Genomic DNA, 27,116 nt, shown 5'->3' with positions numbered 1-27,116 from the left:
GCAATATGAACTCAGGGTAACTTATGAATGGAGGATAACTTATTTTCTCTGTTACCATTTGAGTACAAAAATGTTTTTTAAGATTTTTAGACGAATATCCTAATACTGTTTAAGACTTTAAAAAGACACAGATCAGCCCTACAGTAACTACACCAGTTAGTTACAAGAAGTAAATTCTTAGAATTATGTTCTCCAAAAATATATTGTTACTAGAAAAACTATATTTAATACTAGTAAAACTCTTAGTAATACAACTCAGAAAATTTGGGCTTATCCTCATTTTCGTAAAATATGAATTCCAAAGTTTTACAAATCATATTATCTTCCAAAAACAAAACTATCTTCACTCATTGGTACTGACCACTCTAAATTATGTTAAAAAGGAAATACATTATTACTATTTCAAAATCTTTATTCAAATCAGATCCATGCTTATTATTTACATTAGCTTTCATTTAGAATTAAAATATAGTATCAATCTGTAGTTTAAATCATACTTTTAGCCCTTTACAAAATATGAAATTAAAGTTGTTATAGTTTAAAGCTGAATAGAACTGGGGAAATTAGACTAAGTGAAAATGAAAAATTATGATACATTAATACATACATGTATATATATATATATACTAGGCAAATGAACAAGATATAATACCTACAGTCATTTTCTATTTTTTCTTGTGGCTATTTTCTAAATATTACAAATCACATACTTTTAATAAGCATTTAAATACAATTTTCAATTAATAAATGCCAATTGAAGGATCACAGAAAAAAAATTTCCTGAACTTGTCTTCTCATTTACTTAACTACATGTTTTCCTAGGTCAGAAATTATCCGTATTTAGAATATCTTAAATCACAACAGATATATTTGATACATCCCCATATGCCAAATACAGTACACCTGGAAGCTGTCCCAAAAAAAAGAGGTAAAGAAAAAGAAAGAAATGGTAGTCTCTATTTAGCTTCCCAAGAGTTGGAAGGATGCCCATAGCCTGTGCTTAGTTGTCTATATAAAAGTCAACAATGTTTACACCTCTTTTACCCTTTTTTTATATTTTTGACATTGTTATGATTTGTATTATATTTCTATTTTCTTTCAAGAATGGAGACATCTGGCTGCAAACTATATTCTTATTCATTAAAACATAAATATTATTTTACTACAATGTAGATAAGTAAGTTTTAATGACAAGCAGCATAATACAGCAACCGATATTCACCAGGTATTCTGCTACTTAGTGGAGTTTTTCAAGAAACTAAATTCAGGACACCTTCTCAACTTACAAAATATATTGAGAAATCTAAGTGTATAGTAAGATCAGTATGAACATCAGGTATTAATTTGTGGGTAAAGAATAACATGGTAATATACAGTCAGAGATTTATATAGCTGCTTGTCATTTTTAAATTAAATAAACTGAAAACACTTTAACATTTTAAACTGAGTTGATTTCATTGTTAATAAAGATTAAGAAAAGAGAATGTTTGATAATATAAAATTGAAAGGTAAAGGAGTTTTATTTCAATCTTTTCTATACAATGGGTTTTTCTTCTCACTAATGGATCTATTCCAAGAACAATTTCATTAATTCCTAACTTTCTAATTTCAAATGCTTGACAGAATTTGCAACTTAAGTTTCCTATGTTCCCTAATTCTGTACATTTCTTATTGCTACCATTCTTGTCATTTTCTGTCAGCCCTGGAATATTAAAAAAAAAAAATCAAGCTGACAAAAAGATATTATATTGCTTTTTTCCACTAAAATACAGAAAATTAATTTTATGAATTTGGCTCACACTGAAAGAATATTTATTACTGCTACAAATCAGAGATCCAATGACAGAAATGCTGTCTTGAATACAAAAAGAACAAAAATGAGGTCACTTGAATTGCCCTGAAAAGCATCCCAAAATCTTCAACATGGCTTACTTATAGCTATACTCTAAAGTTCTAGTGTTTAAAATTTGAGTAAAAATTAAGTGAGAGTTTTTATTTGCAAGTAAAGGCAACTAAATGACTTTCAGTAATAAAATGTATCAAAATATTTCACAAGTCTAAAACACAGCCTGGTTGATCCTGAACAAAATAACATTTTGAAGAAGGCAGAGTTGTTTTTTTAACAGCTATTCCATACTATTTTTGAATTTAAATGTTCAAGAAAAAAAATTAAATGATAAATTATAGAGAAGTGCAAAATGCCAAATTTCTATAATTTCTCTACTTTGTTATGAATATTCTATAATATCAAACTTTTTAATGTGCCAAAAATAAGGCTTTACAAAATATGAACAATTTTTTTAAAGAAAATTTTTAGTAATTTTATTACTTTTGACTCATTTTACATAGTAGTAAAACAATACCTCTTCAAAACCACTTAAATGGTAATGGTATCATCACAAAATCACCATAAGTAAATGTTTCCACTATCCAATCATGCCTAGATAACTGAATAGCTACAGCTTTCTCCAAATAGTTACCAAAATGTTTACAGACTTAATTGTGAAATCTGGGTGAAATAAATTTTGAGACCACAAAAATTTTGAAGTTTAAATAATTTACTCTTCAAACTTCAGAGAGTGTCAATGTGATTTCTACTTTAAAAGGAAAAAAAATAGTTCAAAGTTTAATAACCGCATGTTTAATCATTTTTTTACTTGAACACGTAATGTCCATTTTCATGAATATTAAGTAGGTATACTGAAGATCTAAGTGTGAAAGACTTCAAAGTGTCAGTATGTTAATCTCACTCTAAATGTTCTCAATATATACAAACACATATAAATTATAGATACAAGCAGTTATATATCTACATTACAATATATGAACACCATTCTCCTTTCCTGACATATGGATATGAGGGAAAAGTAATAAATCTCTGTGCTATTTTAGGCAAAAAAAAAAAAAAAAAAAGGCATTTTAAAAAATAAACCTTTAAAGAATAGTTTCAAAAATAAAGTTCAAATATTGCACAAAATAATTTAACTGCAAAAATTACTATGTACTATAAAACAATTTTTTTTCATTTGTTGAACTCTATATTAAATTCCACTTTCTAATTCTATAAAAGAATTTATTGGAAGTTTCGATTTAGCTGTTAAATGTTTACATTCACTTTGATGGGAATGTAATTTTCAGAAGTTAACTGAGCCTTTGTCTTAAAAGCTCATCTATTTGAGTCTTATACATATTTTTTACATCTTCAAGATCTAATCGAAGTTCTTCTGCCTCTTCTGCTTTCTCTCCATACATCTGCAGAATAGTGTTGTATCTTTGATCCAAATCCTATAAAACATATTTGTTTACAATTTTTTAAATAATTGTAAAAAAAATCTTTAATATTATATTTATATTATCATAAATGAGCCACCAGGAAACATAACAATCTAAATAAAAGTATGTAGACATCTCTCATAAAAGTTAAACTCATACTTCAGTCTGTTGGAATAAAAGTAAAAGGATAAAAAACACTCTAAGCCAGATGGCAATCAACTTAACATATCTCTTCACTAAATCTACAATTTCCCCTACATATAGCTTAATCTGTCTTTTCTCCCATTAATTTCAGCAAGTTTGATGAAATTTCAATCTCTTTGATTCACTGTAGTTTGAGTATTACCTCATATTTACCCTACAAGAAAAGTCAAAGGAAAATATATCCTTATATGTGGCTTAACAGTGATTCCAAATGCCAAATATGCTAACTGGGGTGATACATATAACACCAATCAATAAAATACTACTAAGATCATGCAAAAGTTCAAGATTATTAATGAGACTTGGCTGAATGAAATCTAGTTATTTTCCTATACTGGGCCTAACCATGACTGTGAAAATTACTGCCAATGTGTGATGTGAGAAACAGGATAAGATTCATCTGTAAAGTTCTTTATTAAAATATTAATACTCTTTAATTATCAAAGAAGTCACTAACACATACACATGCATTTTATGTAAACTAAAATAAGAGATTTAATGTAACTGGACTGAAATATTTTAGACTCATCCTTAAGTGAAGAACACTTACTCTTAGCTGAGTTCGAAGTTTGGGTATCTCCTTCACTTTCTCTTCAAGTTCATCATTTTGATTTGTTAGTTTAACTAGCTCTTCAGCCATTATCGAGCGTGTTTTTTCTAGACTGCCAATTTCTAGCTGAGAAACATGACCATAAAGTAATTTAAATCAAAATATATCTTGTTTAATAATCCCACTAATGTAAACATATTAAATGTGCTATTTTTTTAAGAAATAGATATGTCACCATGTAATAGTAAGCTAGCTTTTTCTTAAGTAAAAGGGAATAGTGGCCAAAAAAGGGTTTCCACTTTCCCCAGAGGTTCACCATTTATAGGGTTTACTATGAGAGAGAACTAAAGAAAATCTAATCATCTGTTTGAAACATGCAACTCTTTTTTTCCTCTCTAATTTAAGGAAATAGTGTATACTTCAGTTATTCTAAATTACTACAAAAAACCCAGAGAAATACAAACAAACTTTAATGTAGCACCCACTATGTCGGTCACATTGGAAGAATCTATCATCAGCTACCAAAGAAGCTCATGTGTGCTCTCGTGCACAGCACTGGGCTACACAAACGTATTAGGTATTAAGGTCATTCTGATCCATTTTCTTCCAATTCAAGGACATCTTCTTTAATAGAGTAATATTTTCAACTAACTAAAATCATTTAATAAGAATAGAAAAGTTCTACTTTTGAGTGTATCAACTTTAACAATGAGAATAGGTAAAACATTTTAACATTTTTCAATGCATTAAGTTTTTAAAGAGCAAGATAAGACAGGAAGATGCTCCCTCCTCCCCACTCATGATGTTTCCTTTCATGTACAGGGTGCTATAGTTAAAACCTCTCTCATCACCTTTACTCCTTCCTCATAGTGGCAGCTGGAACAACTCACCTAGGTGGTAAATCTGGGAAGAATAAAGTGGGTGTGCTCAGCCCACCAACTTCTTTTTTTTCATGTTTGGAAAAAGCTGCCTGCAAAGAGCTCTCCGCTCCTAGATGCCTACGAGTCTTACCCAGGCAGGTGACAGCACCTTGAGAGCCCTGCTCCAGCCCAGCGTTTGCTGTAACAGTCTCCCTAATGCTGGCACTCAGTTAGCAGGCTCGTTTTGCTTTCACCATTGGCAAAGTTCTCCAACTAGCCTTTACCATTAATGTATGTGATTTATTTGGGGCTTCACATGCCACTGTTTCATTTTATTTCTCAATCTGCTCAGAATTCAGGTGGAAATGAAAGGTGCTAATTATTGGACCTCAAAATTTCATTTACTTTTAAAGTATGTTTAATTTTTTTTTTTTAATGGAGGTACTGAGGATTGAGTCCAGGACCTCACACATGCTAAGAAGCATGTGCTCCACCACTGAACTATACCCACCACCCCCCATTTATCTTTTATAATACCTGTAAATGAGTAATTTCTCCTTCCTTTAGCTTTAGCTGAGACTGTAGATTTTCAATAATGCTTGATCCCGCTCCCATCCTTACAGCATCATAAAGATTGCTTCCATTTGCTGATACAGACATTGGTCCAAATGAGTGATCATGAGGCTCATCCTATGTTAATTAAAGAAAGCACATACAGGAGTAGTCTCTTATTACAGACTGCGTTTCATTATAAGGGTCAAACAAAACAGTCTGGTCAACTCTTATTTTAAAATGACTTTCTCAAAAGCAGAAATCGTCTGTATTTCCTCAGTGCAGTAGCCTGATCTTACAAATGTGCAGATGAACAGCCTACAGAAGGGCAAGGTCACGGTGACATCCCAACTGCTATGCACATGCTCCCTCTACCATTGTCCAGGGTATGAAGTAAACGCGTGTGAGAAATAAAACATCACCTGAGACAGAAAAGACGTCTGTAGCCCTACCATATCAACTCCACTTATTGAACTTGACCGTGACATTGTGGGAGTGCTAGAAACAGAAAATGGCTTCCGTTCCTTAAGGAGTGGAAGAAAAAAAAAATTCAGTTCAGATTGAAGAGTAAAATGATAATTTATTTACAAGTAAGACACTTTTCTAGGATTAGTGACAACAAAAATTCATTCTAATTGCCTCATAAAATGTTACAGATACGATTTCTGAAGTCGTAGCAAAGGCACAATATTTAGTAAGTTGAAAGAGTAGATAAACTTGGTCAAATCATTTATTTATAATTATCCATTTATATAATACAACAACATAATTTGGTTTATTTTTAATGGAATGAAAAAGTTTTTGTAGAAACAATTGTATGAACTGCTTCATATTATATAACATACCACCAATGAAACCTACTTCTTTAGAATAAGATTACCAATGAGATTTGCAAACCATAAAGCTTCTGGCTTATCTATTTTATTTTTACTGTGTTTTTTTAAAACAATTAAATTCAAAAGGTAATTTCAATGTACATATAGGTGGTTTTACTATATTATGCTAACTACTGAGTATACTCCAATCCTTTGGACTCACTTTAGAAAAATTATCTTCATTGACCAGAAAGAAAGTGAACAAACCAGTTTTACTCCCTATGGGCCAAATGAGGTGCATTAGCGTCAGTGAGAGTCCACAAAATTAACTTAAAAGGGGGCAAGAGGTTCTGTAATTCATATCCTAGAAATCACAGATCTCTTTGGATAAACTCAAATTACTCTGGATCTACTCTGAGCAGGACACTGACTGTGCTACTAGAATCCATCACTCTATTGATTTTAGACATAAGAAATGGTATTTACAAAGAACAGCTGAAATTACAAAATGATCATTAATCACAACAGCTGCTAATTGGTTACAACAAAAAGAAAACAAGATGAAAATCAAAATTCAGTACCTTTTCTTTTATTGCTTCTTGAGTGAAAATTGCTTTCTTCCTTTCTTGTTCAACTTTCATTTTCTCCATTTCTAACTGACTATTCAACAGCATCTGATGGAGACAGATACAGTTAGATAATTCCCATGATACTAAGTCATCATCATAAGTCAATCTCAAAGTCAGGAACATAAGGGGGAGGGTACAGCTCAGTGGTAGAGCATGTGCTTAACATGCACGAGGTCCTGGGTTCAACCCTCAGTGCTCCGGTAAAAATAAACAAACAGACAAACAAACCTAATTATTTCTCCGCACCCCCCCAAAAGAACAACAAACAAAAGAAAAGAAAGTGGGGAAAAAAACCCAGTTCAAAGTCAGGCAGGAACATAAGGCATATACTCCTATTTGTTTTACTGCTAAAGACCAAGTTCCAAAAGCAGAAACATCACCCATTTCATCTTGTCATCTCTTTAGTTCGCTACCATCCCCAACCACTCTCTAATGGAAGCCCTAAGAGTTGAGCAAACACAAATAGAAATACCTTTTCTTTCCTTGTCTCTTCAAGTGTTCTTACATATTCATCTTTTAGGTTTTCTAATTCTACTTGGTACCTATCAAGCCAGAGGGAATTAAACAAAACAAAAAATAAGATAGCACAGACTATTAAAAATTAACTACTTTATTAACTTTTATATACTTTTGTAACTTTTATATATTTAGTAGTCATTTTTACAACCAGCTTGATTTTCCAACTGTATTTTCCAGATGACACGGGTTTTATTCAGAAGATGAACTACTACTCTCGTGCACTTTATTTATTGGAGCTCTGGGTTAAGATTTCACTTAAAAAGAGACTTTCTAAAAAGAATTTTGAATACCACCATTCTATAATATATTCAGATTCTGTAGAAGCTTATTAGGGAGTTCTATGAAAATGTCTGCAAAAAGCAAAAGTTCATATATTTTACTTCATAAATCATTTTTACTCGCTACTGTTTTTTTAAAGTAAAATTTCCAAAGAAAAACTCAGAGGATAAAAACACTAATCATAGCCCTAATGTAACTTCAGATAGATGGCTTTTATAGCTTGTGGTTTCTGAAGAACTCAAGACATTTATTTAAAAAGAAGGGAACAACCCATCAAGCCTTGTAATATAAAAGTAACTCCAGTGAGTGGTCTTCAAACTAGTTTGTGGTCACAGACTCTTTAAAAAAATCTTATTAAAGCAATGAAGCCTTTCCCTTGAAAACCCAAGTACATTCAGAACATGCCAAAGAATTGCAAGAGCCTACTACGCAAGGTTCAATGAATCCCAGTCCTATCTTGCTGTAAGATCCTAGTATTAGTGACTCTGACTTTATAAACACTAGAAGTATGTATTTTTTAGATCTCAGTACTATGAAGCTAAAACCAAAACATATTTTTTAAGTGCTTTAAAAACGTGATGAAACTACCAACAATAATACTCAAGAAAAGTACTCACCTATTATTTTCATCCTCTAGTCTTCTCAGCCTACTTTTCTCTGATTCTAGCTGGGCCTGAAATCTACTGTTTTCCTGTCTTAAGAGAGAATTCTGTGACTCCATGGAAGACACCTGAATTTTGTTGGCAAGGAGTTCTTCTGTAGCTGCACGTTCTCTCTCAACGGCTGCTGCCAACAGAGCCTGGGATTCACCTGGTTGTAGGATACAGAAGAAAAAATTACACATACATGTATTTGAGAGGCCAAAATACCACGTAGATACTGACTTCAAACTTTTAATGATGCAAGTAGCCACACTTAAAAACTTGTAACTACTTGTTGTACAGAGACAAAAAAAACCTTAATTTATGCCTGCTTTTTCATTTTTCTCACCAAAATATGTTAATTTGAAAGTGGAGTCATGTATCAAAAGAGAAGTCAATCAGCAGACAGTGCTGGATCAACTGGATATTCAAAGGAAAACAAAGATGAACCTCAAACTAACTTTCACACCATATATGAAAATTAACTCAAAATGGATCATAAACTTAAGTGTAAAACAAAATATAATGAGGGGAGGGGCAAAATTAGTGAGAGGATTATGAGGTACAAAGCTATCAAGTACAAAATAGGTAAGTTACAAGGATGTAACATACAGCACAGGGAACATAGCCGGTACTTTACCGTAACTTTATATGGAGTATAATCTATCAAAACATCAAATTTCCATGTTGTACACTTGAAACTAATATATTATTTTTTTAAAAAACTGTAAAACTTTTAGGAAAAAAACAGAAGAAATCTTTAGGATCTAGGGATAGGCAAAGAATACTTAGGTTTGACACAGAAAGTTTGAGCCATAAAAAGAAAAACTGATCAAATGGACTTCTTCAAAATTTAAAATTTTTGCTCTATGTGAAAAAGATGAAAAGACAAGCCACAGACTTGGCGGAAATAAATGCAAATCACATTAGCTAAAACTAGCACCTAGAACACATAAAGACATCTCAAAACTCAACAGTGAAAATACCAACAATCGACTTAGAAAACAGGCAAAAGACGTAATATAGACATTTCACCAAAGAGGATGTTCAATGAAAAAAAAAGCACAAAGAATGACATTCCCCAACATTCATGAGGAAAATGTGAATTAAAATCATAATGAGATATCACTACATACCTGTCTGAATGACTAAAATAAAAAACAGGGACAATACTAAAAGAAAATGCCGGCAAGAATATAGAGAAAATGGGTTAGTTTCACACATGCAACCACTTGGGAGAACAGTTCGGCATGTTCTTAAAAAACTCAACACACAACTATCCATACAACCCAGCAACTGCACACCTGGGCATTTATCCCAAGAAATGAAAATTTAAGTTCACACATCTGTACAGACAAAATCTAGATCCAGCTCAGACATCCTTTGTCAGGTAGGTAAACAAGATGTGTTACATACATGGAAAAACACTCAGTGATAAGAACTAAATCTTTGATACACACAAGAACTTGGATGAATCTCCAGGGAATTACACTGAGCCAAAAAAAAAAAAAAAAAGCCAATCCCCCAAACGTCCTATACTATACAATTCTATTTATATACCATTTTGAAGTTCCAAAATTTTAGAAATGGAGGATAGATGAGTGGCTGCCAGAGATGTGGGACAGGAAGGGAGGGCTGTAAGGGTGGTAACTGTGGTTATAAAAGAGCAAAATGAGGGACCTTTGCGGTGTTGGAACTATTCAGTATCTTGACTGTAGTGATGGATACATTAACATACACACGTGGTAAAACTGTATAAAACTTTATGCACACATAGACACATACAGACACACACAGATGCATGCACACACAGAAGTACCAGTAAAACTGGGGAAATCTGAATAAAATCAGTAGTTTGTTTCAAAGTCAATAACTTAGTTGTCATATTCTACTATAATTTTGCAAAATATTAATATTTGGATATTGGTGAAAGCGTGCAAGGGGCCATTCTGTATTATTTATTATATATTATAAATGTATATGAGTTTACAATTATCCTAATTGAAAATTTCAATTAAAAAAAAAAGACTACTGGATAAGATTCGGAGATTTAACCAAGGCAAGAATTCTCACATTTTTCCCCCACCAAAGTAGAACTAATAATATCTCTATTTAATATTTTATATTGTTCTATACTGTACCTATGCTCTTATTTATAGCATTATACGTTTGTCCTGTGGCTTTGCGTGCATTCCAGCACAATATGACATATCTGAGGGTATGTAGGCTCCAGCTTAAAAGAACACAAAAATAATGGCTTCTAGCTTTCATTTACTGCTAAATAAACATTCATTTCAGAAGGTGTCATTTTTGGATATCTCATATTTCATAACAAATGGGTCTCAAAAAGTTGTCCCAGATAAATGATAGACCTAAAATTCATACCTACAAATTAAACAATACGAAGGTTCATCTGTTCAGTTTTGTTTTTTTTTTAAGCAAATGGATCTATTTCCAGACAAAAGCTTACATGGAACTTAAAAAAAAAAAAAAAAGATAGACAAAGGAGGCACTTTCATTAAAGCAGCCTAGAGGGAGCCCAGCACCTTACCTACCGAGCTTCCATCTCATCATGACGGCCAGCACTGAGATATCTAAGGGAGACACCGAACACTGTCTGAAAGCCACTAACCTAGTTCACCCCGCATGATTTACAGGGAGTAGCCCAGAGAAAGTAAGTGATTTCTCCAGACTGCTTGGCTGGATGATTCAAAACAAAACATAAAAATCCGGAGTCCATATCTCCTGACACTCTTTCAGGCCTGCTTTCATCACTACACCATGATGTCTCACAAATTATAGTTAATTTTAGATACAGAATGGACACAGGCATTTTTTATGATTTGCTACTTTCTGGGTTATCTAATATATATACATACAACCTGTCAGTGCTTGAATAAATATCTTGGAAGAATAATTTTCTTTAGAAGCAGAACATGGCATCTTAAGACTCCACAGTATCTGTCTACTAGAATTTGATCTTGAGCCACCTTAGATCTGTCTCTGCTCTTGGAGTTCTATCACTGACTAGAATCATATCTGGTCTCTACCTCCTACACTACTGCGGACAAGCTAGAAAGAGGTCAGATTTAGCAATGGACAAGAAAATAATTAAGTACAACAGTCTGTAAAAATGAATGAAAGAATAACATGAGAGTATTTTAGATGGTACCTGAAGCATCGTGTAAGGAATGGTTTGAAAGAGACGATTAATAGAAAATAAAAGTAAAAGAAGAGAAGAGGTAAAAGATCTATAAGTTAGACACATAGTAAACCATCAGATCAAGTGAATTTCAATTTCATACCATTACTCTAATTCTACAAACAAGATGGAAGGGCTTCCGCACTAAGCTTAAGAACTAAAGCAGTTACCAAGTCTATCAGAAAGATTCTTCTCTAACTTCTCCCACGACGACGTCTGGGACCCTAGAGTTGCTTGCAAATTTTCTATCTGTCGAAGCAATGGTCTTGTTGTTGAAGAAACACTTTGACTCAATTCTTGGTTTCGATTCTCTGCTTCCTGGAGTCTCTGAATCATGACATTAAGTCATTACTATTGACAGCAATAAAAACACTAAAAACACTAGCAAACAACTTTATGAGAGATTCCTGGAAAAAATTATTTCCCCAAGGAAGAACTGTTTTTTGTTAAATTATTTTCTAACTATTCAATCTTTCAGTTACAGTTAAGTTGCATAACAGAGTAAATAAGACCTTCTTTATAGAGCATTTCTAAGATAAAGACAGCTTTTGATTACCTGCAGGTAACAGAGTATCATCCAAACCTCCCAGTAGTTGCCTCCTCATCCAAATATCTCTAACTATTTATAAAAACAGAAAGATCACTCTAAGTTGCATTTTCTCTCCCTTTTCCTATACATGTTCACTGACTGAAAATTAATGGGGTGGTGGTATAAAAATTGGGCATTGCTTATCAGCCCCACAGTAATCAAAGTCTGATAATAATAAACCAGCCATGAAAATATAATACTGAGTATATATCTATTATGATAAAATTATTTTCTATAAAACAAAGTTAGGGCTTTTCTTATACATTTTTAAGGTGCCTACTTTGATTTTATTCATATAAGCCACAAAAATACAGCAAATATGTATGGTAGTTATCTTCTCAATTCCATGAACATTACCCCACTGAGTCACTTTTTATTTCTAGGAAAACACATCTCAGATTTGTGTTTAGGAAAACCATGACAAGTACCTGCTGGAGTTCACTGATCTCATGGCGTAAATAATCCTCTTTTCTGGCAGCTGCTTGTTCTGCACGCTGCAGTGCCAGCCTAAGGTCCCCAACCTGTATGAGAACCAACACACTATCATAAACAGCATCAAAACATTTGCTATAACTTCCTGCTAACTATGTATTTTGTGTTGTGTTGACTTATTGTTCATGTGTAATAATCTATATTATCCAATGAGCTTTTATGTATGATTATCACACATTCCATTCACGCAATTCCGAAACCATATGTGTTCAATATGAACTTAGGAAAGCACTATTGGGAAGAAAAAAAACATATATATATATACATATATAAATACGTACAAGGACCAGCCACTGTCATACAATATAGGAGGAGAGTCAACGCATTCATAAACATTTGCAGTGTAAGACAGAATGTGGTAGGAGCTGTATGAGCTATAAAAACTAGCTGCTATATTCATACACAGCTGCACACGTTGTAAACTGCTATAGCCTTTCTGGAAAGCACTATGGCAACACGTTTAAAGAATCATCAAACTTTTTATAGTCTTTCACCTGATCATCCTAGTCCTGAGAATTTACCCTATGGGAGCAGATCGGTAATCTTCTCTACACTGTTAACTAGACTAGCAAAAACAAACCAAACCAGAAATATTAGCAGTATCTACTATCTATCAGCAGTAGTCTACTTTTGCAAAGTTGATACAATATGAATATACCTAATAAAAATTATGATGAACATAAAAACATGTAGAAATGTACAATTTAGCCTTAGATGAAAAAACTATAAAATATGATATTAATTATTAAAAACATACACGGAGATAAGGACAAGAAGGTCATACACAAAGCCGACAGTACTTGTAAAAGGTGATGATATTTTGAATGTAGCCCCACACACCCTCTATCGCCCCTTCCGCCTATTGTATCTATCCCAGTGAGACACTGGCAGAAACACAAGGGGTATGTGGACCATGGTGTGATTTATGACAGCAAAGTACTGGAAAAAACCCAAATATCCATCAATGAGAACTTAATAAATGGTATAATCACACAATGAAATACTATAAAACTACAAAACGGAATTTTTTAAAGCTCTACGTTCTATCATGGAGCGATCACCAGGATGTTTTATTAAGTAAATAAAGCAAGCGGTAAGTAAGTATAAATAGTAAACTATATTTTATATAAGAAGGATGAGAGAGATACAAGTAAATATGTGTAGAGGTTTGGTTTTCCTCCTTCATTTGAGGTCCATGGACGCCCAAAGATGTTATGAATGAGCTTAGGAGTTAGTTACACAGATTCTCCTGAAATTATATGCAGTGTTTAGTATTTATCTGCATATGTGCATTTCTATGGTAAGAAGGTCCTTAGTTTTCATAATATTCTCAAATAAGCCTGAAATTCACAAGAAAATAAGCAATACTGGTATAATGTAAACAGCCCTTCAACAGTTAAAAACACACACAACTGATTAGTTTGGCAAAATCCAGTACCCTTAGAAAAGTGCCCAATAGCACCATAAAGGAAATGTAACGCATGTGCCACTACATAAGGTTTTATTCAAACTAACTGATGGATACTTTATTTTGCAGAAGCACAAAGACTGTAAAGACAAATTTAGCACCCACTGCTTGCCTGAATCGCTAATGTTTCTTGCTGCTGACGGGCGTCTTCTTGGGCCTTCTCTAGGGCTGCAGAAAGTTCCTCTTTAGCCCTCATTTCACGACTCAGAGCAGCTTCCTGGGCCTCACTGTCCTTTGCAGCGTTGGCTTTGTGGAGATCAGTAAGTTCTCTTAAAAATATTAAATAGATAATTTTTTATTTAACATAATGTATAGTTAATTACATGACCAAATTAATAGAGTTGTCATGGAGATTTCCATGAAATCTACAGAACGAGGAAGAGGCAACACATAATGAATACTGATTACAGGGAGGACCCTCTGCTGCACCTGCTTTCACCAGTCACAAGCTCATGTAGAGCAGAGTTTATAAATGTTATTAGTGGTCAGATAATATAAAAAGGGTTTCTTCAACACCCTGCTCTGATAATTGGTTGTAAATGAATTGCATATTTGTTCATTTCCTTACTTGTATGCACTATCAAGGGCAGCCTGAATACTTCGGTTCTTTTCTTCAAGTTCATTCATGTCTACTTGAAGTCGGCCAAGATCTTTCTCTTGGCGTTCTACCACAGAATTTAGTTTCTTAATATTTTCTCTGTGTTGTTTCTCGACCTCTTCTTTGCCATCAAGGACCTATATTTTGAAAACAGACAAAGGTATTTTTCAATTTAAAAACACCACAGTAAATAACTGTATTCCAGGAATCTCAAGTGTTGTAACTATAAAGGAAAGTCTTAACATTCACTATTAAATTGCTTGAAAAATTCTTCCCAAGTGATATACCTCAATAAATCATTCCAAGTGTTTTACAAACCATGGCCAACCATTCATATTGGAAGTAATAACAATATATATATGTATAGAAGAGATAATAGTCACCTGTTTTAAATGTTGTAACTCTTCTTCTAGCTCTTTAACTTTTTTGTTTAGCTTTGCAATAATATTTTCATTTTCTTTGTCTTTAGCTCTTAATTTCTTAATGATGTTAGAATTGTGCAGCTGCTGTTTGGAAAGTTTTTCTCCTGGCAAAGGCAAAAAAGTATAATTTCAAATAATAATGATTCTTTAAGAATGTGAATAGAATGTTTTACCTAATCAGTGACATAAAATGATAGAATATTTTTAAAATCACAATGCTCTAACAGTCTATGTTAAACTGAATTGGACAGGAATCATCAATGAATGCTAAAATTACTAGGCAGAAGGATGGTGGGAAACAGGATATTTACAGTCTTGAAGAATCACTCCCACATCTACTTTCAAATGGTTTGGCAAAAGGGCAGTATATGCCCACACAGAGAGATATGGAGGAGGTGTAGCTGGATGTTAATAGTTGATGAATGTAGGTGATGAAGTAATCAGTTACTCATTGTAGTGTGCTTTCAGCTTTGAGACTTTCAGCTTTTCAGCCCTGAGTTTAAAAACACTTCTGGGGGACACAGAAGCACTATGTGAATACATTCATATGAAATTATTCTATTTTCTCTATAAGGAAGTTCAGTCAGCAGAAGAAAAATCAGCTCACCCCCTGACTAAATTACTAAATTCCAAAATAGTGACATTTGATATTACTATTTTTAATAATTTTTAAAAATTATGAAACCATGAAATTTCCCCTCAGTCTGTAATGTTGTAACAAAAGATAAGTGTTGACTGCCAAGAGGTCTTGAAATATAATTATGTGTTTTATCAACTCTTCCTTCATTCTTTTATTTTAGCATTAGACTGTATTTCATAATTATCTATCTATATTTCCCTCTCGTTAAACTGTAAGTTCCTAAAGGACAGGGAGTATGTTGTACTTATTACTGTATCAAACACAATATCTGACATATTAACTGTTAAATATTAGCTGAATAAGTAAAACAGAAAAACTGAGTAAAATTAACATTTTCACATGAAGTGATTGTTTCCAACTGTTCTCAAACACTTACTCTGGAAATTCACTTATGTGCAGTGATTTAAGTACAGAAATGTTCACCCCAATCCTATTTATAATATTACCATTTAATTTTTTAATACTAACAGTTTAGAAATAAATGTCTAACACTAGGAAAAGAGAAAACAAGTTATAGTATATCCATATAATGGACTTTACTACAACCAGTAATAATGGCATCAAAGCATTTAATGGCACAGGGAAATGTAAAACAAAGAAGACTGAAAATCAGATATATGATCTTAATTATGTTTAAAAATGCATTAAAAAGGGACCGTAAGAAATTAACAGCTCCCTGTAAAACTGGATTATGATCTATTTTTGCTTCATATACTTCCTATAACTTAAAAATTTTCTACAAGCAGCAAGCACTATTCTTATAAGTAAAATGACTTTAATTAAGAAAAAAGAAAAATTCATATAATCATCTTTTCCCAAACTACCTTCTTTCCTATGACATTACATTGAAAAATTAATTCAGTGTCCAATGGCAATGTTTTATCTCATGAAGAATCTTAAATTTCCATAATCCTGCTAAATATAAACCTTTTCACATACAAAGTGCTTAATAACTGAAGAATTACAACACGAACATAAGAAAAAAATTCACTATCAAATGCCAGAACAATACAATGAAACCTTCAGTACCCAAGCTAGAGATTCAGATACTATATAAACTCCAGAATTATAACCATCAAATATCCTGGTTTAAATGAGAGCTCTAAAACCTGTTACAAGCTTTCTTAGGGAAGCACAAAATTCTATTTCTCAGGGAGTTATTTTTTTTTTATCTTCCTAGAAACAAAAAGCTACAGACATAAATCTCTATCTCTCTACATCTTGCTCCTCATTCTTCCATAAATTGCCTATCATTTCTGAGGTTTAAGTCCAAATCTCTCTTGCTTCCAATATTCTTTTATTAGGAAGCAGCAGCTAGTTATGTGGCAAGTACCTTTCTCGTTCTCACAGTATCTTTCATAACCAGCTAAATACGCACCTTCTTCCATTAACCCTTGGATCTGCTCATCTTTCTCTTTCAAAAGGTCTGCAGTTTCACTACTATTTAATCTAGTAGCAAGTTCTTCTTTTATACTTTTGATTTCCTAATTAAAAAAGAAAGAATGTGAATATCATAAAGAATTACTTTCATTCTGGGCATATTTTTAATTTTTTTTCCATATCCAACTAATCACATTCTATATAAAAACTCTTAAGTTTTGTTCTGTTAACCTGAGTTTATCACCTTGGTTAATTAAGAGTAAGTAAACAGCTTTGAAAATCACATAGACAACCTAAATCCAGATATAAACAGGTTTTAATATGGAAATGTAAAAGAGAGTAAGTTAACTTTCAAACCCTTCTTGAGTATCCCTACGTACATTTTCTACAGGTTAAGCATTCTTTTTGCAACATTCAAACAGTACATGTCTCCATTTTTCACTGTATTTCTTTTCTTCATCTGAAACTCACTGCACTTACTATTATGTTATGAAATGAGAGGAAAAATGTGATTTTTATAAGGTTCAATTGACTTTAATAAATCAGAGATTGATCAGAAACATGTTCAGATATTCTAGTTTTAAATTACAATGAAGTATATGGTGATATGAAAAGTGTTCTATGATTTAAAATTTGGGTTTTATGATGCTCTGCAACTAAACAATAGCTAAAATCAACTAACATTTATTAGGTATTTAAAGCATGCTTTGTATCCATTCTTATTTAATCCTCATAACAATCCTATGAGGGAAGAACTTGATTAATCAACTTCACAAATAAGAAAATTAAGACTGAGTAAACTCTGAAGGTCACAGAGCTATCAAGTGGTAGAGCTGTAACTTGAACTCAGGCCTGTGAATCCCTAAAGTCCACGCACTGAACCATCTATAACATTGCTATCCATTTCCAGCTGTCAAAATTCCATCCATCAAGGTCCAATAAGAGTGTCATGTTTTCCATGAAACCTTCCTCAATTCCCCTGATCAGAATTCACGTTCTATGATACCATTTCAAATTGCTTATTCATCTTTATTTGTAATTTATTTCTTTCTGCCCAGTACTATTAATTTATTGATATTATCTGTCTTCCAACAGTAGAAAAGCAAACTCTTCACTTAAGGTAATTAAATTCACCTTTGAATTGCCTATGGCTCCTAAGCTGTGGGTTCATACATGGCAGAACACATAAAATGTGTTAAACCTTAGGACCCAAGTTTTTTCCATCTATAGTTAGTGGTTTGGATCTGTTTCAGATCTATAATTTAAAGTGCACTACAGAAAACAAACATTACTTAAAATCTACTTTCTGAGCTGTATTCAGATGGAACACAGTGGGAACAAGAAGAGGTAAGCTGGTTAGATAGTCTCAGGTTACTGTTAGTGTCTAAAATGATACTAAGTAAAGTTGCTAATTAAAGCAATCAAGCAGCTAGAAGTACATCATTTCTTTCTTTTCTGTAAGAGCATACACAGAAAAATTGTAAATAGTAAAACTGACATTGGTCAAGAAGAAGGGAAACAACCTCCCAAGGGCAAATACTGAGAAATGTTTTTTACTAATAGCTGGGATACAAGCAATAATAACTAATCTTATTTGGTCTCTAATTTCTGAAATAGCCAACTGTTCCAAATGATAAGAATTGGAACAATGGTTTCCAATCAGAAGCAGTTTGGCTCCCAAGGAGATAGTTAGCAATGTCTTGCAGATTTTCAATGATCACAACTGAGGAGGGATTGGGATGGGGATTGGACAGGACAGGGTGATACTGGCATCTCGTAGGTAGCGGCCTGGGATGCTGATAAATACCCTACAATGCACGGGACAGTCCCATACAACATAAAATTACCCATCCCAAAACGTCAACAGTGCTGAGGTTGAGAAATCTTACATTAGAATAAATCAACATTTTATTCTAATATACATCACTAATTGCTAGAAAGTATTATTTGAAAATTACTTTGACTTGAAAGAGTATGTTTGAAGTGGAAGGGAAAGTAACAAATGAGAGTAATGATAATTCTTAAAATTTATTTAGTGTCATCTAGATTTAAGTGTTATTTATTTTGATGTAATTATCACTTACAAAAATTATTCTAAAGATCGCTGCTATATATTTAGCAAGGACTTATCACATAAATTATACAAATATTTGCTTATTTTTTTTAGTATCAAAAATCTGTAATTCTAAAGGTACTAAAAAAAAATCTAAAATTTAAGTGTTAATATATTATGTATGGTATCCTTTTAATCTTACTTTTTTCCAATACCAAAATAGTAATGCATTCCTCAAAAACCTATGTATGTACAGAGTTTAATTAATATTATTTTAAATTTCCATTACCTTTTTAGTGGCATCTCTCTCTTTGCAGGCTAGCTGAGCTTTCTTTTCTGCTTCTGCAATTCTTTGAGTAAACTCATCTTTCAAGGAAGAAATGCTGCTGCTTTCTTCTTTCACTCTGAACATTTCACTAAATTTAAAATAATACTGACACTGAAAATTCTTGTTTATATATCCCAAAGTAAACAAGATGAGTTCAGTTTGGAATGTAAAATAACATTGTCTGTAACATATATCTGACTAAAATAGATTAATTTCAGGCCTGTTAACTTTTAAGAGAAAAATTACCTGCTTAATTTATTTTTCTACAGCTCAAAGAAAAGCCACTAGAAGTTGAAAATGTCACCAATATTTGATGTGTAAAAATTAGAAAAAGGTAAAGAAAAATTTTCATGTTTGAATCCTATTGCCACATTTTACTAATCAATTCCTTAAACCAATACTCAGTATTTTTTAAACTATAATCTCACAGGTTTCTTTAAATATATATTTTAAATCTCTAATACTAAAAGATTACTAATAATAAAGAGAAAGAGGTTTTTTTTGTTTTTGTTTTGTTTTGCAAAGGTATATGCCAAAGGTAACAGAATAAGATAATTTGAAGAGAAAAGTAACCTCTAAGGGTAGAACTAAAATGCTATTCAATTTTCAATCACTATAAACAAGTTAAATTATAAAACATTTTAATTTTTAAAACTTTCCTAAATAATAACCAAGTGTATGGTCACTACAAAACATGTAAAATTATTCACAACTGGAAAATACTTACTCTTTCAGATTATCATAAGCTTCTTCAAGAAGTGCTTTTTCCTTACTTAGTGATAATAACTGAGCTTCCCTTTTATCCAATTTCTCATTCAGAAATTCAACTGTCTGGATGAGGAGAAAAGTCCAACACTTAACTTTAAAAGACCATTTTTACATGCAGGTGATAAGTTGGAAAGATAGCCTAATTATTATAATATATAAAGCAGCATTATCTCATAAAAAGAGGAACACAGTGGACACAGACCAACAAGAACTCATACACGGTGGGTAGGAAAATATAAATTAGTACAGCCACACAGCTGGTAGCTTAGTATAACGCTTGGGAAAACAATTAAGGAGTATCTAGCTGGAGATCTACATATCCTTTCCTACCCGTTTGTGTATAGATCTCCATTTTTAGGCACACCTCACAAGTGAAAACTCCTGCATGAGTGTACAAGAACATTTCCAGCAGTTTGTAACAGCAAAATGTGGGAAAAGAGGACATGTCCCCCAAAAGAGGGAGATTAGATGCAATCCAAAAAGGTCAAAGAAGGAGCTTCAAAGCGTCTAGTAATGTTCTATATCTTAGCCGGCCAGTGTGCATGTAAGTGTTTGTTTCTCCAAAGTATTCTTCAACCCAAACATGTAACTTTTTTTAGCATGACATGATGCTTTAAAAAAATAAAAGTAATTTTAGAAAATCTATTGGCATTTAATTTTAAAATCCCCGGAATATGTCAGTATAAAGCTAAACAAAAAGGAAAGGTTAGAGTATCTTATTCCTTAGGTTCCACTGAGGCAGCAATACACCTGTGTATAAGGGGAGGAATGGTGCCTTTCACAGCAAAAAATAAAATGTCTTAACCTGATGTATGTCTAGATTAGTTTAGAAATCACTTACCTTCTAAAAATGGTTCCAAAATATTAATAATAAATGGTGTTGGTTTCTAGGAATTCAAATTGCTATTATAGCTAGAGCATGGCATTCTGTTTGTGAATAGTATTAAACCTAGGTAACAGAATCTGGCTTTTTTTTTTTTACATTGAATAATTCAATGCATGGCACTTACAGGACATTTCTTCAAGATATCCTGTATCTCAGAGGAGTCTACTAAAGATGCCAGATCCAACTCTATTTCTATATCTAAAAATTATAGGAAAAACCAAAAATGTGACTTAATGCTAAGATGTTATACCACTTCCCCTTTATATGTATTATGTAGAAGCAATCTGTCATTCCTCGGACATTTCCCTCTCTTGTTCATTTAAGATAGTTATCAATAGGAAATATCAAAACCAACATAAAAGGGAAAACAAACTGAAGTAATTAATAACAAAAGAAAAGCATCAATAATCTGAGACCCAATTTTTCATGTAAGATTTACTACAGATAATGTGAATATGCAAAAATTTTTTGACATAAGAAAAACCATATATTTAGATTTGTTTAAGCATTTCTATCTGCAAAGGAGTTGAAGATATCTGTTAACATAAGAAAGTCCCTTTACAAACTAACAAATTAATGAGCACAGGAAAAGGGAATTTTAAGGTGATAAGGACTCAACAGTAAAGGCCTAAGATGGAAACTTTTTTATGCTTAGTTACATTGAAATATCAACTTATGATACCATAGATGCCTTGGAGAAATTTCAAATATTTTAGAATACCAATCATTCTTTAGTTTTAAGGTCCTCAATACCACACTAAATGTGTCTTTTTTAATCAGGACAAATCAACAGGTCACTAATAATCACTGAATATTAAAAACCAATGATTTAATCTCAGAGAAGCATATCAAAAAATCCCCTTCCACTTCCTAGAGTTACCTTGCACATATCTTCCTTCTCAGAAAGTGCTTCTGGATGACTGTCAGCAGCTTCACCCTGCTCACCAACCGCATCTAAGACAGCATGTCCTTCATTTACTGGTGTAGAAGAAACCAAGATATCAGGCTGTTCACAGTTAACGGGAGTTGCACTCCGTCCACTTTCTTCCAATTCTGTTTCCTCAGTGGGCATAATTAATGTTCCATTTACTTCTTCTTCAGGCTTTCCTTCAACAGATTCGACTGTTTTAGTCTTCGGAGTTAAAGGATTAACTATAATTGGTACTAAAGCATATCCCTTGCCTGACAATTCATCATCTGAATTGATTTCGCTTACACTACGGCTGTCTAATGACTGTACACTAAACGAGTCTATCCTTTCAAAAGCATCAGATGAGCAGCAACTCTCAGTAAGTTTTGGGAAATCATCTAGACGATTATACTCAGGACATGCAGATGCTGAGAGAAGCTGAAAAGATGTCTGCATCAAGTGCAGACTTGATTTTGAATCTGCAGTCTCTTGTCTTGAACTTGCCGAGCTCTCACTGATTACACTTTCATGATCTAAAACTTCAATATCACTGGTGGTAGAAGTACCTGATGAGAAGGTACTAACAGGAGGAGAAGGTGTATTGCTCTGCCTGTCTTCATGTTTTTGTTCCTTAGGTTCCAAAGCCATGTCCTTTGTTTCAGCTGTGAGAGGCTGAGTAGACATGTTAGATACATTTTCCCTGGTTGTTTTCACATTAATTACACTTTCAGATACTTTCAAACATACAGTTGACACCTTTGGATCAAGTTCTTTATTAACAGTTTCTTCATGCTTGCCTTCAGTTTCAGGTGGCAGAGCATCTGCAGCCAGAGTCTCCCCCGACACAGGCAGAGGAGAGTCTTTTACTTTTGACTCAGTTGTTTCAGCTGTTCTCGACTGTCCAGTGTGCAAGGACTCCTGTAAGGTGCTTTTCACTTCTTCTTCTGGTCGCTGTGATTTAGCTGGTGGTTTTGATACCACTGGACTCTTCTGAATGGTCTGGACATCCGCTGAAGAGAGAAAGGCACTGAAGAAATTTTCAGATTCATCTACCACAGTTCTCCGAACTGGTTTTGTAATTGCTTTAGGAGAGGTTACCGGCTGACTTTGAGGTTCAGTATTTGATTTTAATCCCCAGGTAGAAGAATCCCATCCTCCACTGACAGGGGGACTTATTCCTTTGACAAAAAAAAAAAAAAAAAAAAACCATATATATATATATATTTATACACACACATAAAAAGAAAAATTATTTATATATATAAATATTGCATTTATATTACAATTATTATAAATCAATAGAAATGTTTTTTTAAATCTATAGAATACAAACTGTAATTTGTACCTGTTAAACTCCTTGCTTACTACATAATTAATTAGTTCATGGGTTAACTTTGGGCCTTATAGAGAAAACTTGTGTGGATCTGCCAAGAGTAACTAGGAACAAAGATGAAAGACTGGACTGGGCCTGGCCTACCAGAAGCGACTATGTTACTCCTTCCTACAACAAAGTAATAAAGTAATGGTGTATATTAATAATCCATGCTAAATCCAAGGTACATATGCTGCATCTCACAGTGATAGGCAGTATCTTCATTTACAGGTCATGTGTAGTCATGGCAAATAGAATCTACCTTCTATTCAGTTAGTTCTTTATTAATTTTATTCTTATAATGCAATGGTAAAACATAGTTATGAGCTAGACAGACAGCAACACTCAAAAACTGAACCAAAAATACTGGTGACAAACGTCCTTTTCCAAAGATCCAAGTAAACCTATGGGAACAATAACTTCTAAAGAACAAATTCATTTTCATCTACTTAATGCAAGCTCATTCTCCAAGTCCCACTCTCCAAACCCACTCTTTGAGAAAGCTTTGTTCTCTTGCAAAATTCCAATTTATGTCAGCAATGAGTAGAAGGTCATATGAATTTTAGAAATGTGCATTTTTTTTAGAATTATCACCTTTTGATAAAGACGGTAGTTTACACTATGTATTTTTGAAAACACTAAGGAGAAAATAACTATCTTCTGGGCAAAAAAGGTAATTATATCATAGAAATATATGTTACTACAAAACTTGATGATAAACAAAAAATGGCGTATTTGCTAAAATATTTAAAGCATTTCTTTTTAAGTCTGCTGATTAGTTTAATTAAGTCATCTTAATGAAGGATAGAAGTCAAATTTGAATCCTGGACAAAGTTTCATATAAATAGCAGGATTATGTGATACTCACTTATATTACTCCATTGTGAAGACTGTCAACTTTGAGTGATGGCAACACAAAATGCACGTGATCAATAAACATTTATAGCATTTGACTAAAATCTGAGTCTATTCTGAATAACCTATTTTTAAAAGACGACTTATTGAGCAGCATTCAAGCCCCAGGTTTCATAAAAGGAGTATCCTTATATTACAACTTATATTGTCTTCTTTGAAGTTTAGTAATTCAAAATGTGGGGTAACCTGAAAAAAGGAAGTTGAGCTACTCCAACAAGGTCCTATAACATTTCGAGAAAGTAACAGGATTGTGCCATACACACGAGCCAAAATATCTTAAAGAGGTGCCTCAAATTTAGGCCCTGACTTTTCAACAATGTAAAATTAAACAGAGAAATCAGGAAGGAGTAGTCAAGAATAACTTACTCTTTTTCCCAGTGGTCCATGCCCCCAAACTCGGCCAATCTTAACCCCCACACACCAAAATGCTAAATTGTTCCTTTGGTTTAGAGCCAAAAGCAACTAAAGATCCCTGAAAGATGAAGCCCAAGGGCTCTGACAAGGAGAGACAGAGCTGTAAGAACCAGAAAGCGATGCAACCCGAAATCGCGGGCCGGGTCTCCACGGATGCTTTCCCTGCGGAGGCCGGCCCCGGCCCGTGGAGTGGCCTAGAGGAAGCGACTGAGCTGTCTCAGCCTGTGGTCCTCTGCTGTGCAACACAGCAGGGATCACCCTAACTCGAGCAGCTGCTGTCAGGACAGAAAACCACAGAAGAGCACAGTGGGCACTTTCAAACACCAAATGCTCCCAAAGTGTTCTCCCTGTCTCTGTCGACTGATTTGGATGTGGGCTGCAAACAGCGTCCAGAGCCACGCAGCCGGTCCAGGTTCGGGGAGGCCGTGATCAGGGCTAAGGGGGGGGGGGGGCGTGGGGCTATGACTTACGACCACCGAACCAGGTCCCTGTGATCCTCGAAGCCGGCGCACAGGTAACGAGGGACCCGGAGACGAGTGTTCCCGCAGGAAAGCGGCAAAGATCAACTGAGAGACAACAACAGCAGCGTTTGGGGACGGGCCGGGGGCAATGACTTGTTCGGCAGTCAGCTGCTCAGCGAGGAAGGGGCCCGGTCCCCCCCGTCACCTGTTGGCGGCCTCAGGAGCTATGCCCGCGGGAGCGCGGGGCCGCCGCCGCTCGCGCCCTTACCCGGCTGTCCGTACGGAATGGTCTCGGCCCAGGCGCTCGGCTCCTCTTCCTGGATGTCCAGGACCCTGTCGATAGACTTCTGGGCCTGCGACAGGGCCTGCTTGGCGAAGCTGGAGAGCTGGGAGGCGTTGAACCAGCTCATCGCCCCTCCTCAGCCGCCGGTGGCGGCGGCGGCGGCGTCACCGAGCGGGAAGGCTGAGGTTCAGGCCGACGGTCGCAGGCCCGGGGAAGGGTGCGTGGAAAGCCTCGCCCCTTCTCCACGCGGCGGGCTCTGTCAGCGGGGGGCCATGCCCCGCACCCCGACGGTCTCCCGAGAGCCGGGGCTCTGCCCCTCAGCGCTTCCCTCACAGCTGAGACGAAAGGTTCCGACTGCGCAGGCGCTGGCTGCTTCCACGTACACAACCCGCAAGTCCGGGAGCCCGGAGTTCCGCCGACAGACGGAAGAACGCGAGGAACGTTGACGTCACATCCGGGGCTCTGGGCGCGCCACTAGTTACCGAGGAACGCGGAACGCTGCCTATTGATACCGATTCCAGGCGGAGTGCGGGAATTCTCGGCCACCGGAGAAACTCAGTGGCTACCAGCAGGGGCATTTTCCCCCAGAAGAAATAAGCGAGTTTTCTTGTGGGTTCCTTCCTGGAAAAATAGCTCTCGTATTTAGAGCGAGCGCCTCGCCAGCAATAAGCGCAAAGGGAAGTTTGGGTCTCGCCTTTCTCTTACTTGGCTCCTTGTCTCAAATATTTAATCAGTTCTGTGTCAGTTTGGCCTGAAGGAGGAACTCCGGGTTTGGGTTTGTCTAAAAATACTGGGCATTGTATAAAAGACCTGATCCAGCCCATCTAATGGAAGCAAGTAAAAAGCCGTCTTCCACAAAGAGTAACACGTTAGAACAAGCATACAAAAGGCACAATCTCCCCCTCGTGATACAGGTCCACTCTCGGCCCCAGTCAAAACAAACCTGGAAAGTGTTACTACTCTTAACGTGTACTGTGCATATTTAAAATACAACTTTTTTTGCATGCGCTCTTCAAATTGGTGGCCTTCCTAATTTAGTCAGCAGCTGTCTGGTTTGGCCCCCATAATGTTAAATATAAAATTCTACCAACATTTAAAAGCCATTATTTCATACAAAAGTCCAGGTTTCCAGCTGATTTTGAAAAATACGGATACCAGCATGCAACAGTCAGCTGTAGTAGTTGCCCCTCTTGACAAATAATTTTCACTCCAGTGTGCCACAGACCCCACTAATTACATCCTCTTACACCTTCCCCGCTGTGGTTATTTACCTTACCTGTTTGTCCCCTAAATTTGAGTACTTTACTTCACTGCAAGGCACCATGCCATAAAGGAATTGTGATTTTTTAAAACCAGATTTAAACTCTGCCCTTCAGAAGTTATGATCTTCCAATACTTGAACTTCTGTAAAAATCTGCAAATTGAAACTCTCACAATTTAGTAATCTATACAAGTAGTACTAAATAACTCGGATAACTTCAAAGAGCTTAGCTAAGGAGCCTGAGGAGGAGGTCAGGTTAGGGTTGCAATCCCTCCCTGTTCCAAGCTTGAGGTAAATGACCTAAACTTTATAAAACTATTTAGCTCTCAGAGTTACGGTCACTTTCTCACAA

The 27,116-nt window shown here is 34.8% G+C and overlaps 1 protein-coding gene across 2 annotated transcripts; it reads right to left on the bottom strand.

The window, feature by feature from the left end:
• Window positions 1–695: 695 nt before the first annotated feature.
• TMF1 (TATA element modulatory factor 1) lies at window positions 696–25,897 on the bottom strand. Of its 2 annotated transcripts, XM_032458108.1 has the most exons (17): window positions 25,489–25,896; window positions 22,029–23,236; window positions 20,222–20,325; window positions 19,456–19,582; window positions 17,112–17,217; window positions 15,055–15,197; window positions 14,642–14,808; window positions 14,186–14,342; window positions 12,542–12,634; window positions 11,695–11,851; window positions 8,299–8,491; window positions 7,356–7,425; window positions 6,836–6,928; window positions 5,862–5,963; window positions 5,425–5,577; window positions 4,028–4,153; window positions 696–3,285 (listed from the first exon to the last, which is right to left on the bottom strand). In XM_032458108.1, the coding sequence occupies exons 1-17, from the start codon at window positions 25,628–25,630 to the stop codon at window positions 3,142–3,144; spliced, it is 3,285 nt and encodes a 1,094-aa protein (XP_032313999.1). In that variant the 5' UTR covers window positions 25,631–25,896; the 3' UTR covers window positions 696–3,141. The 2 variants fall into 2 exon arrangements, with proteins under 2 accessions (XP_032313999.1, XP_032314000.1); XM_032458109.1 differs by lacking the exon at window positions 5,862–5,963 and having other exon boundaries at window positions 25,489–25,897.
• Window positions 25,898–27,116: the final 1,219 nt, after the last annotated feature.

The sequence above is a fragment of the Camelus ferus genome, chromosome 17 (assembly GCF_009834535.1).
Source record: "Camelus ferus isolate YT-003-E chromosome 17, BCGSAC_Cfer_1.0, whole genome shotgun sequence".
In the NCBI taxonomy this organism is placed as follows: Eukaryota; Metazoa; Chordata; class Mammalia; order Artiodactyla; family Camelidae; genus Camelus; species Camelus ferus.
This window is presented reverse-complemented; position numbering and strand designations above follow the sequence as displayed.